General features: G+C 41.0%; 2 protein-coding genes across 2 annotated transcripts in view; one reads left to right on the top strand and one right to left on the bottom strand.

Annotated features, from left to right (window-relative positions):
* LOC105290970 (group 10 secretory phospholipase A2-like) overlaps positions 1-3,944 on the top strand; it is a 26,866-nt gene extending 22,922 nt beyond the window's left edge. The window contains exon 4 of the mRNA XM_023529666.1: positions 2,269-3,944. Within this exon, the coding sequence (XP_023385434.1) occupies positions 2,269-2,411 (143 nt within the window). The 3' untranslated portion in view covers positions 2,412-3,944. The remainder of the gene's footprint in view (positions 1-2,268) is intronic.
* Positions 3,945-4,315: 371 nt separating this feature from the next.
* The window catches only part of BFAR (bifunctional apoptosis regulator), a 25,763-nt gene continuing 17,088 nt past the window's right edge, over positions 4,316-12,990 (bottom strand). The window contains exons 6-8 of the mRNA XM_011358391.2: positions 8,380-8,553; positions 6,826-7,028; positions 4,316-5,330 (exon numbers count right to left, since the gene is read on the bottom strand). Of these exons, the coding sequence (XP_011356693.1) occupies positions 5,138-5,330; positions 6,826-7,028; positions 8,380-8,553 (570 nt within the window). The 3' untranslated portion in view covers positions 4,316-5,137. The remainder of the gene's footprint in view (positions 5,331-6,825; positions 7,029-8,379; positions 8,554-12,990) is intronic.

Genomic DNA, 12,990 nt, shown 5'->3' with positions numbered 1-12,990 from the left:
CCTTATTTTTCTCTTAAGTATAAGCTGTTTCCCATATTATCACAACTCTATAAAACAATCCTCTGGTAATGAATTGTAAGGGTGGGCACATCCTGAGTTGACATCCCTTCCTGTGGACAAGCCATGGGGCCAGGCATTGTGCACGGAGAGGTTGCGGCCCTAGTTGGGGCGAGGAGACTAGAGTTTTCTGTTCTGTAAGGTTGGGGTGCCAGTGGCACCACCCGGAGAGGACTGGATGAAATGGGGACAACAGAACACTGCCCAGTGCCTGGCTCAGCATAACTGAGCTATAAACACTAGCTCCCATGGTCTTCAGTTTTTTGTTATCCACTTAATGAATTATAACCAAGGCAGTTTGCAGAGTGTTTAAACACAGGCTTTTGAAGTTGGGGGTGTTTGTGTTTTGCCCTTCTTCCCAGTGGTTTCCCAGAGTGTGGGGAGCTTAATAAATGAACTTAAGTGAGAATTTTCCTTTCAGTCTCTGTTAATTTTTCCAATTAGGCAAAGAGGAAGTGCCCATTGTGTTATGGTCTAACTACTACTGAGGTTAGACCTCTCTTATGCTTGCTAATTGCCGCCCTCCTTTTTTTTTTTTTTTAACCAAGACACCCTAGTTTGGGGACTTAGAGCCTTCAGGCAGGCAACAGCATCTAACTGGACTTTGCTATTAGAACTTTACCCTCACTGGCTGTTGTTTTTCCTTGTTTCTTTCTTTCTTTCTTTCTTTTTTTTTTTTAATATTTCTTATATTTATGAAATTTTGGTTTTCCATTTATGGCAGTGATAGACTTTAATGAAATTTAATATAATTTATTTAATAATTGATTTACTATTAAAAACGAGGGGATTTAAAGCAATATCTTGAAGCTGTCACGGGCTGGACAGAGTTTGGATAACCCTGTGTGCAGTCATGCAGATAGACACATTTCATCAAGTCAGCTGATAGGGGGCCTGGAAAAACAATAGCTGGAGTGCTGGGCCCTCTGCCTCTTGCTTGGCACCTTTACTCATCACTACATGGCCTCCTGATGCTGCCCCAGGAAAGAAGCTGATGAATTTCCTGACTCTCATGCTTCCCTTTGCTAGAGTCCCCAAGACCCTTGTGCATTTGGATAGGGGACCTTTGAAAATTAGCCGACAGCTTGAGGGCAGCCCCAGCTTTCCGGGTGCCTCCTATATGCCCTGTATTCTAACAACTTGGTCTCCATCCATTCTCCCAGCAGCCTTTGGGAATAGGTGCTATTAGTATCCTCATGTAGCACCTGAGGAACAGTCTGCAAAGGATGAAGTGATTTGTCTAAAGGCACATAGCGACTACATCCATGACTGAGCTGGCTAACACCAAAGCTCATGCTTCCCTGTGTCTCTGCAAGGGATTTGGAAGGACTTAAGTGTAGGTAGTTTCCCTGCCTCCATATATGTGAATAATTAAAAGCCCACACTAAAAGGCAGTGGGTGACGTTGGTTAGGTGACATACCTGTAGCTAAGGCATTGTACCTTCTACATTAATGATACGGCTTGAAGATCACAAAGTATTTCCAACCCAAAGTAATGAATCTCTAGTAGTGGAATTCCCAGCGCAGAGGGTGACTTATTTTGGGTAGCAACTTTTACATCTCTGTATAAGGCAGGCCCAGGATGGAGAGGAGAGATGGAATACACTATTGTTACCTAAAACAAGCTGCTTTACTTGAAGGAGCATCAGAAAGAAACTTGGAGAAGGAAGGCAGAGAAACATGGGTAGAGCCAACATTGAGTGCATGCATGTCCAGTGCCTAGTCTCTCCCGGCCACTTTACATAGGCTTTGTCACCCAATATTCTTGCTAACCCAGCGAAGTGGATAATGCCCCATTTTAAATGAGGACTTGGCTCATTTAGGCAAGATTACACAGCTAGGAAGTAGGAGAGCAGGCATTTAAATAAGAGGCCTGGATGGTTCCCAGGCAACTATTGCTTATCAAAATGGATCCTCAAACGAAATAGTGTAATATTGATACAAAAGAGAAGGCAAAAGGTCATATGGACTTTGAACTCTGCATCTGAAAACACTTGCCTGGCAACTTCAATTTCCTTGTCTGCAAAACAGGGCTGACATCCCCTCCTCCCTCCTGGAGTTGCCACAACAATGGAGATCATGTGGTGAACTCTCAAGCATCACACATGCAACTTACGCTCTTTCTGCCAACAGCGTTACTGGCTTCCCTCGTGTTTATCTTCCAGCCTCTGCAAATCCCTGCTCTAACCTCAGTTTCCCCATTTCTTCCAGGACCAGCAGAGGACAGATGTCAAGAACTCTTGTGCAAGTGTGACCAAGAGATTGCTTACTGCTTAGCCCAAACTAAATACAATTTAAAGTACCTCTTCTACCCCCGTTTCTTATGTGGGCAGGACTCGCTCAAGTGCGACTGACTGGCTTGACTTGACATTTCCTTTTGCACAAGGAAATAAAACTCCTTTTCACTAATTAACAGCCACATCTACTTCTTTGCAAGGGGGAACTGAGGCCACATGTTAAAGCCACAACCTGTGTTTGCTTTCTGTCAACTTGGGGCTGGAGCCTGTTTGATTTCCAGTTTGAATAAGGTCAAAACCCCATGCCTGTTTTATAAAACCACAACTATTTATGACTATATTGGTTTTTTTGAGGTACAGCCTTTATGAAAAAGCTGAAATTCATCTTCTAACCTCCCGATGGCAGCAGTCAGATATGAACAAACATTGGCTACGCACCTGGCCTTTTCTAGGTTCTGGTTTGGGGCAATATACAGATGGCCACCCTTGTGAAGTTCAAGGCTAGTAGTAGTTAGCTCAAGAAAGAATATTCTTTCCTGTCCCACTCCACCTGTAATAGTTAAGATTTATTTCCTGATTACAAAAGTATTACGTATTCACTAATTAAAAAAAGGCAAATATAGAGAATTATAAAAGAGGAAAAAACATACTCTTCATTCCCACAATTCAGAATAACAATCCAGAATAACTGCCTTTAGTACCTTAGTGTGCTATCTTTTCTGTAATTGTTGAAATGTAGTTGAGACTATTATTTTATGATTTTCATAAGCTTTTCATGTCTAAAAACTCTTTGGAAACTCCATTTTAAATAGCTGTATGATACCATTTTATAGATTGCTAACTTTTGGATATTGGTTGTATTTCCTATTTTGATCAATTATTCACATGATGAGGATACTTGTGAATTAATCTTTGCCACCCCCATTGCCCACCCACCTTTTTATTATTCCTTAACCTAGATTTGCAAAAATGAAATTCTTACATCGAAGGGTCTGAATATTTTAAAGACATCCCCTTTTGATGCACCTAAGTTTCATAGGATTAGGAAGGTATGAGGGAGGAGAGAGGCAGCTGTGGCTCTTGCTCTGTGAAGTGTCCATCCCTCCTCCTGTGAGTCCAGCCCAACCCATTTGCTTAGGCCAAGTCTCCTTTGCCCTCCTCACCAGAGCAGATGTGGGTTTCACTCATCTTTGGAGGAGGATGTGGGGAGAGGGTTAGGGGCACTGGACCTGGAAGTATAGTCCAGCTCTGGCCCAGCTCCACAAACACCACCCAGCCTCTAGCTCTTCATCTGGAAAGGAAAATAGTAACCCCCCCAAGGCAAGAGACCAGGCATATGCAAATACTGCAGTGTCCTCAAACCTGCAGTGCTGTCCGTGTCACTGGCAGGTCACGAGTGGTTAGCAGGTCAAGTCAGGCAGCCCTGGGACCTGATGAGCAAACACAGGAGGAAGAAAAACGTTCTCTCTTCTTTCACCTTAAGGTGGTTCCTTGGCTCAGTGTTGCCATCAGGCAGGGGGACTTAAGCATGACTTGTAGGTTGTATCGGGCAATGCAGATTTTCTTCATGTTTTCTACACAATTTTGTTTATATAATAGTTTTATCTTTATAAAAATATTTTTATTTTAAGTAATTTCTTCAAACTTTCAGATGCAAAGTTTGAGTGAAATCTTTAAAGATACAAAGGATTAATGAATGGTTCAGAGTCACAAAAGAACACTTTGGATGCAAGCTTATCTCTGCAGGGCCCATCTTCAGATGGGTCACAGTTCACATCCATTTTCACACAAGGTAATAAGAGGCCATAGTTCGTCACATTTATATTTAGAATTACAGCATTTGATGTAATTATACTTGCTGGGGTTTTTTTTGTTTTTGTTTTTTTGGTAAGACTTTATTTGAGCCAAACTAACGACATATGCTGGGGGTAAGATTTCAAAACCTCCCTATACTTGCTGTTTTATACATCAGACCAAGATAATAAAGATTATACAGTGAAGTCAATGTATAAAATGTTTCATTGAACAAAAAGACTATCCTGTATTTTATAGATCATATTCTTAAAAACAAAACAAAGCAAGCCCCCAAATAAAACAATTTTAAGTAGCACTGAGGCAGCTCAGCCTGGTGTGAATTACTTTCCATTTATTGCCTGACATCCCACTCAATCCCCCGCTCAGAGAGAGATCCAAACTTTCAGTGATTACAAGTCGGAAACAGTGTCGAGTCTACCCATCATTCTATTCTCAAACTGAATCCTTTAATGTTTAATTCTAAAACCTAGCAACTCTTCAAAAGATAGAATTGTCAATTGGATTCTGTTTTTACCTCTGTATTTTTTGTGTGTAACTGTCTATACCTATGACAAAAACCTTCTCCCATTTTCCTAAACTTGACTTAGAGGATAGGGCAGGCCCCAACGAGCCTGGTTTTGGGCTGTCGCAGGACTCTCACTTGCCCTGGGAGCCTATGTCAGTCAGAGGTTAGGGCAAGAGGGACTGCTGATGTGGCAGCCTTCTGATGTCGCCCATACCATGTCCTCTGAAGACCCTGGGTCCTTGCAAGCTGTCATGGACTGGGCCTCCCAAGTTCCTGTGAGCAAGGTGGCCAGGTGGGAGGTGCTGCTTCTATGTCTGCCCTGCTCTGGGATGTCAGTCCCTGCTGCCACAATGCCACAGGCAGAAGGAGAGAGGACCTGGTTGTAGCCTTTGACAGACAAAGCAGCACCTTGTTTACTAGGGGAAGAAAATAGGAAGTCCACTCCCTCCCCCGCTTCATTTAAGCATCAAAGCTCAGCCATCAGGGAGGCTGGAAGAGTCCTTCAGAGCCTGGGCAGTGCCAGTCACAACACTTGGGTTTCCAGCCGTCGGACTTCCTTGACCACGAGATCGATGTTAATAATTGGGTTAAAGTACAGGGCCCAGTAAAACAAACAGTTGCAAACAAACTGAGGAATGAGGGGCCAAAACATGGCCACAAAAAGCCCCTGTGTTGATACTTTCCAAAAATGGCTCCACATCCTCTGAGGCACAGTCCTAAAAAAGAAGAGAAGTGTTTGAGAGCTGGAACCATGATGGCAATCCTAATGATGACACCAGAGTGCTCAGACCCTGGGCCATTTCCCAGTGCAGAGTCCGGTCCCTGTGCTGCAAAGACCTTGTTTTCTGTCTCCATGTCCGAGACATAACAACCCATCATCAGCTCCCAGGATGAAGCCTAGATAGTACTTCCTCAGGGCAGTCCCCGCACAAGGTGAGACATCCCCATTACCGCCCCAACCCCATCTGCTTCGTTGCTGTGTCAAATCTGGATATAATTAACATACTTATTTTCTCTGCTAGGCTGTTGGCCTTCAGAGTATGGACTGTCTACCAAAAGAACTGTAGTACTTAGCAGAGAGCCAGGGGCAGAGTAGGGGCTCAATTAACTGTGCATGAATGAATGAGTTCACTGAATTTAAGGAAATGAGGGAGATTCTTATTTGGTTCTCAGCACTATTTATAAGGCTGCTCCTAATGGATGAGGCCAAGAAGCCATCGAGTCACTGGATGTTTCAGGCTGCAAGGATGCTGGTGCAGTGATGTGTTACTTCTGCCTGCCCAGCAGCCATCCCCTTTTCTTCTGGAAACACCTTCTGAGTTTTCCTTTGGGGGGGCTTCTTTCCCCTGTTCTTTCCCATGTGGTTTGGTGGGGTTGAAGCTAGCCATTTGTTGGAGGGATGAGTGCACACCTTGAACCTGAACAAGAAGAGCCCTGCATACCCCTGCACAGTGTGATGGGTTCCGGTGGGTACGTGACCAAGTCCGGGCCAGGGCAAAGGTGTGTGAGCCCCGAAACTTTCACAAGTTCTACAGGGATAGAAGTGCTCTCCTTCCACAAGGGTTGCTCAGCTGCTAAGATCTGTGCCTGGAATGATCAAGTGCCCCCACAAAAAAGACAGCTGCCTGAGGCCAAACAACAGGCAAAGAACAAAGCTGCGAGAGGGGAGAGTCAGTCCTGATGACAGCATTTGGGTCTCCGGGACCAGCCATGCAGGAAGTCTTAACTGGGTATTTCCCTTTTAAGGGAAGCCAGTTTAGGTTGGTTTCTGTCACTTGCAACCATGATTCCTGACTCTGACCTTCTAGCCCAACTCTCCATTTTATGCATTAATCCAGAAAAGTTACTACTGTTGCAGTTGGTGGCAGAGGATCAGAACTCATGCCTACAATTCCTCATCAGATCTCTTTATGCCCTACCAGAATGCTGTTTTCTATCAAGTAATTTCTTTTTCTGGTTGTTTTATTCCTTAATTGTTAAAATCCTTCATGCGCACCCTCCACCCCCAGGAATTATATGGTAGATTATTATGTGGGGATAAGATATGTGGGGAAACACTTTAACAATGAGCACCACGGAAACCTCCCCACCCCACAAAATAAAGATTTTTTTCCTATTTGCTGCTTAAGTGGGTGTTTCTAAACCAGAGCGTGAGGATGCCTTTTTCAGGCCCTGTTGCTCCAACCATCTCCAATATAAAAATACACTTACTTTAGTTCACTTCTTGACCAGATCCTCCAAAAGGAGAATAATTCCAGAACTGAGAGTAACATGGCATTGACGATGAGAAACCGTGATGTCCAATAATGGACCTCCAGCCAGTCCCAAGCAAATTCAGCAATCAGCTGGTACGGAAGGAAGGAGTATTTGACAAGGAATTCTCTCCACTGCTTCCATGTGGGCTCTCTAAGATCCTTTAAGAATAACATACAAACAACAAATAAAAATAAATAAAAATGGACACGAAAAATTATGAGGACTGACTTCTGGACAAAATATGGTGGTTATCCCAGGGAGTTTTACATTTATTAAAAACACAACAATCTAAAGTGAAATTTCCATCCATCGACTCACCTTGAATAATTGTTACATTGGATAAATGTTAATAAAGAGGTAGAATTGAGACTCTTGTTCTGTAATTGTGGAAGCTCAGAAATGAAAAATCTAAGCAGGAGTTAAAAATAATGAGATTGAAATGAATTGAAATTAACCAGTTTTTAATTTCTTCATCACTGCATAGGTAGCTCAGTTTCCTAAATTCAACATCTAAGCTATGGTAGAATGACAGTAGGTCATGGGAAAATTAAACACACACCTTGAAAAAGAAGTTTTTTGGGAAAATTAAAAAAAAAAACAACTTTAATTACAGATAGAAAGAGGATTAACAGCAGTATTTAATTAACTCACAGGCATCCAGAAGGCTAATGGGAGCTCAACAAGACTGTGCACAATGGAAAAGATACTGGATCTTCCAAGAAACACATCAGCCTGGTGAGCAGGCAAGGGCTGTTGGGGCTTGTTCAAGTGGAAAGGTCAGTGGAATGTGGATCATATATGGCAATTCCTATATCCATGTGCCTTTTTGATATAAATAGATCAGAGGGATTTCTCTGAGAGAAGCAATGGAAAGGACAGTATGCCCTCATTAAAAAACCAACTAGACACAGAAATCACCCTGAGTCAATGAGATACACCAACAATTCTGAAGGAATCCATGGGTCGAACTGAAGAACCAAGAGGTGTGGTGGCGGGGGTGGGGTGGGGGTAGGGTGGTGGCGGGGTAACCCTCCCTGCCAAGGGCCCAGTGGTCAGGTGGCATTACAGCTCCCATCAGTGAGCTGGAGGATGGCTTACTGTTCAGAGGCCAACAGAATGGATACTACCCCTGCCTACCAGACAAGTAATCATTCTTTGGAGAACTTATTAAGATACTTATTATCAAGCTGACAGGCCCATAAATCTAACCCTCAGGTAATCTGGACCTATGCTATCAACTTTTATAACAAAAGCATGCTAGGGGTTTTTTCCCCCCTAAATATTTCAAGATCAGAGGGCAGCACTTCTTGCTATGCGATACAGGAGACAAAATAGGCTTCTGGGAGCAGGGAAGTTCCTGCTTTATATTTTGTAGGGGCTCTCCTTGCAAAATTCAAATGAAAAGCTGGTGTTGCTTGCTCTTCCATGATAGGTTACAGCTATGTCTCCAGTTCCATGCCACATTGAGAAATGGTAGAATAATTTATTTAAGGCACTCTGCAGACCTACCAGAAGCTTGGCGATGATGTCTTCCTCAGAGCTGTCTTCTTGCAGAGGGCAGATGGTATGGATGAAAGGTAGGAAGGTGTCCGTGTAGTCAAACAGGTAGAGGTACAGCAGGCCGAGTCTGGGGGAACTCTTGAGAGCATACAGCAGGAACAGGGACCTGCCCGGGTTCACAGCCTGCAGTGGGTGAGGTAGGTGCAAGGCCACATTACAACCAAAGTGGCCAGTTCCCACCCATGCTCCTTCTGCAGCCTCAAGCCCTTTGCCATCAGCCTTTTTTTGTGTGGTTTGAATAAACAAAAGAAGAGGCTAAGTAATAAATCTTGGGGCTATGTTATATAAAGATCCAATCTCTCTCCAAGGCTGGGGAGGGGAAGATGGATGAGAAGCATACTCCTAGGCACTACTTGTAGAACACAACCTTGTAAAGCAATTGTGTAAAATTTATCAGTCTTAAAAACATTTAATTTTACCAGTCTATTAGTGGGCACTACTCAATAAAAATAACCTGAAATGCATAAGGCTTTATGTACAAATGTTTAGCATCACATTGTACGTAATAGAGAAAAAGTAAAATCGATGACCTAAGTAATGTAGTTACAGTAGATATTTAACTATTGAAAAATGAATATGAGACATTTTGGATAATGTTTATGATAAAATGTTAGGTGAAAAAGAGATGTGTAGTGACCCGATCTCAACAGTGTCCAGTGCCAGGAAAGCAAGGCCTCATTCAGGGCTGAGATCCCTTTCTTAGAGGGGCATGTCGGTCACACGAGATGTCAACAAACATTTGTGGAATGAATATATCAACAAAAGGACTATTTCAGTTATGCATAGAAAATTGTCTAGAAGAAAACAGAGCAAAATACAATGTTAAGATTGCATTTTTGAATCTTAGGTGGAATTATGGGCAATTTATTTTCATTTTTCGTACTTTTTAAATTTTGCTGCAATGCATGTGTATTTATATTTTTCCTGAATATAAAAGTAACTGTAAAATGATTCAACTTACTTGGTGCTTCTAAGCATCAAATGAAATGGGCAAAAGATATGACTGGACACTGCACCAAAGAAAATATAAGGATGGCAAATAAGCTTGTGAAAAGATGCTCAATATTGTTAGTCCTTAGAGAAAAGCAAATTACACCACTGAAATAATATGACGTTTGGTTGTGCTTTAATAGAACCTCAGGACGGAGGGTGTGGGGAGTGGGTGGAGGGGTACAGATGAAATAAGAATGCCCATGAATTGATGCTCATTGATGCTGGGTATGAGTACACTCTTTCCTCTATTTTTATATACACCTAAAGTTTTCTATAGTAAAAGATTTTTTAAAAAGGTCCAACTTGTGGAATGAATGATTCCAGGTCTGGGGCAGGAAAGGTACAGGAGTAACTTGAACACCTTGTCATGTGAGAAAGGAAAGTATCAAAGACTAATGAGGTCATGTCAAAAGGATTCACTAGCAAGTACATTATAACTCAATTCAAAAGTTAAATTTAAAAAATGGACTCGGAAAATGAGGAGTCTCCTTAAAAAAGATGGGACAATTTGAGCATAATTACTGAAATGTATTCAAACACATCACAAATGTGAAAATCCTCAATTAATAATGATCCTAAAGAAACTGGTCACCTTTGGAGGATAATAGGGAGCCAAATCATTATTCTGAATCTGGTAAATAAAGGGAAAGAATCAAGCACTCAAGCACTTAACCTGCCTTTCTGGTATAAACTGTATTTAGGGTAATCAAAATGGTTGTTGAGGGAAATTTTTTTTCTTTTTTTTAGATGTAGTTCAGCTAACGAATGAGGAAGAAATTACAGAATTACAATATCACCATTTTGCAACCCCTGATGAACTAATGGATCCAAAAATCAGTGATCATAGTGGCTGCAACCATCAGAAGAAGACAAGTGTACATCACGAGCCTCTTCATGAAAGGAAACACCCATGAGGTAATCTTGCCAACATACCACACTGAAACCAAAGCAAGTTTCTAGATCTAACTACTAGATTACAGGATATGCAGGGGACAAAGGGACCTGCTGGGTGACACCACAGAGAATCAGCAAAATTCAAGATGTGGGTAAACTACAGGAAAAAATGATCTGGTTTCTTCAATAAATGCAGGGTAACAAAAAGAAGGAGGGAGAATTTATAGATGAAAAGAGACTTAGGATAATAAAACAAAGTAAAGTAAAATAAAAATTAAAATAAAATAAAAAAGACACTTAGGAGACATAGCAACCAAATGGGGACCCTGTTTGGATGCTAGTTAGAACAAATCAACTAAAAAAAAAAGAGATGGGGGATTTTTAAATACTGACAAGTTATTTGACAATATCAGAGAATTACTATTAATTTGGAGGATGTTTTGTCTTTTCAAAAAAGTCTTTACTTTTTAAAGATTCACACTGAGATATTTACTGTGAAAAATTAGGTATCTCAAATTTTCAAAATAATCAGGGAGGGAGTAGATGAGCGTATTGTTGAAATAAACATGGCCCTAAGTTGCTGTCTCTGGGATGGGTAGATGGCAGATTTTTTTCCTGCTTTTGTGTATGTTTGAAATTTTCCAAACTAACAGTTTTTTTTAAAAAAAAATCTAAGTTCTAAAAATATCTTTGTGCCTTAACTTAGGTGAGACAGATATATGTGGGAGCAGCTATTCATTCTAAAGCAGTGTCTACCGATTTTTTTCATTATCACTCCTTAAGGAGCCTTTTAAAAACATTTTTTCGTAATTCCTCTCCACTCCAATGAAATATCAATACCACAAATAATGCTGTGTGTCTGTTTATATACTGTGGTCTTTTGGAGGGCCACAAATCTTTATAGTAGCTAAGACTTTTTCACCCCCCAAGAACCAATGGCCTTGTGGTGATACTGCTCCCACTGAGTATGATATTCTAAAGGAACAAAGGTCCCAGAAAAAAAGTCTGACTGCATCCAGCCACATCATAGTACTAACCATGAGAAAGTAGATGACCAAGTTATATATTTGTAGGTCTGGAGTCAGCTGGATCAAAATATTCCAACTCTTGGCTACTTCCGATCAGATAAAGAGGAGAAGCCAACCACCCAGGGAGGTTTATGACCACAGCACTACAGTGGGGAGCTGTCTTTCTCATGTCTATTGAGAATAGTGGCATTCAGGAGGCCCTGCACTAGACACTAGGGCTGGAGAGGGACTCTTAATCGTCAAATGGCCACCCTTGAGAGGGGCTGGTAACAGATCTCAAGGAACAGGCTAAGATTCTGCTTGCTTTTATACCAGGACCAGAATCATGTTCCCTCCCATTCACTCTGGTTAATATTAAGATACTATTTCATATTATAAATAGAGGGTAATTGTTTGGATATGTGACCCAAAAATGTTCCCCCAGATATTAAAACCCACCATAGGATTAATATTGGCTATGAAAAGAGTCTGACCGTATTAACAAAACTAATCATTTATATATATAAAAAAAGTAGGGATTTTTAAAATTAAAAAACAATAAGAAAAACAACATACTTTCTACTTAGAAACTCCATGCCCATTCTTCAAATTTTTTGAGACCAGTGTTTCTTTAGTTTTAAAGTAATACAAGTATATAGTAAACATATTTTTTCCCCAATGGTACAGAAATGTGTTAAGTGATATACTATTCTCCCTCCCATCCAACTCTCAATCCCCAGATGAAAACATAATGTTAAGTTTGTGTCCTCCTCAAAATTTTCTATGTATCTGCAAACATATACATACATACGTACATTCAAATGTGTGTATTTTCCAATATGCTTTATCTTCAGTTAACACCACAATGTGGGCATCCTTCCTTATTAGCATCCCCAGAATTACCTCCTTTTGTAATGATTACACATATGGATGTGCCATATTTATTTCACCTGTTCCTAATAACGGGCACTCAGGTTGTTTTCCATGTGCTGCTATTACCAACGATGCTGTGGTGAACACCTTGTTCAAAGACTGTCTGTGGCTCAAACATTCAGTTCTCACAATAACTCTCTGAGGTCACTCACTGAGGAGAAATAGGCACCGCAAAGGCTGGGTACTTGCTGCTGTTCCCACAGCCAGTGTGTCCTGGAGGAGCCCCGGCAGTCAGGCTCCCAGGCCCTGCTCTTCATCACGGTGCTATGCTGCCTGTGCTCTAAATGCAGAACGAAGAGTAGGTGGGATTTAAAGTTTTATAGTTATTGACAAATTGCTCTCCAAAGAGATGTATGATCTGCAAAACATGAGTGCCTCTTTCCTCGTATTTTAAATGTTTTCATCCTTGACAATATTATAGGTGAAAATATGCCATTTGGTTGTTTTAATTTGCACTACTTGAATTTTGAGTGGGCATTCCCCCCCATAAACTTACTGGTTATTTATATTTATTTATTTTACTCCATGATGTCTTTTTTAGGTATAAGTTGGAATATTCCAAATATTCTATAACAAATAAAAAATAGAGTATTCGTTTTACAGTACCGTATTTGCAAATTCCTCTCTGTGAAGGAGAACCAATAGGTGCAGTCATGTTGAGCAATTTACCAATATCTAGTCAAGTCGAAGATGTGCATTATTTAGGACCTCGTAACCCTATTCAAGAAACTCT

Source organism: Pteropus vampyrus, unplaced genomic scaffold (genome assembly GCF_000151845.1).
Source record: "Pteropus vampyrus isolate Shadow unplaced genomic scaffold, Pvam_2.0 Scaffold40, whole genome shotgun sequence".
Lineage (NCBI taxonomy): Eukaryota > Metazoa > Chordata > Mammalia > Chiroptera > Pteropodidae > Pteropus > Pteropus vampyrus.
This window is presented reverse-complemented; position numbering and strand designations above follow the sequence as displayed.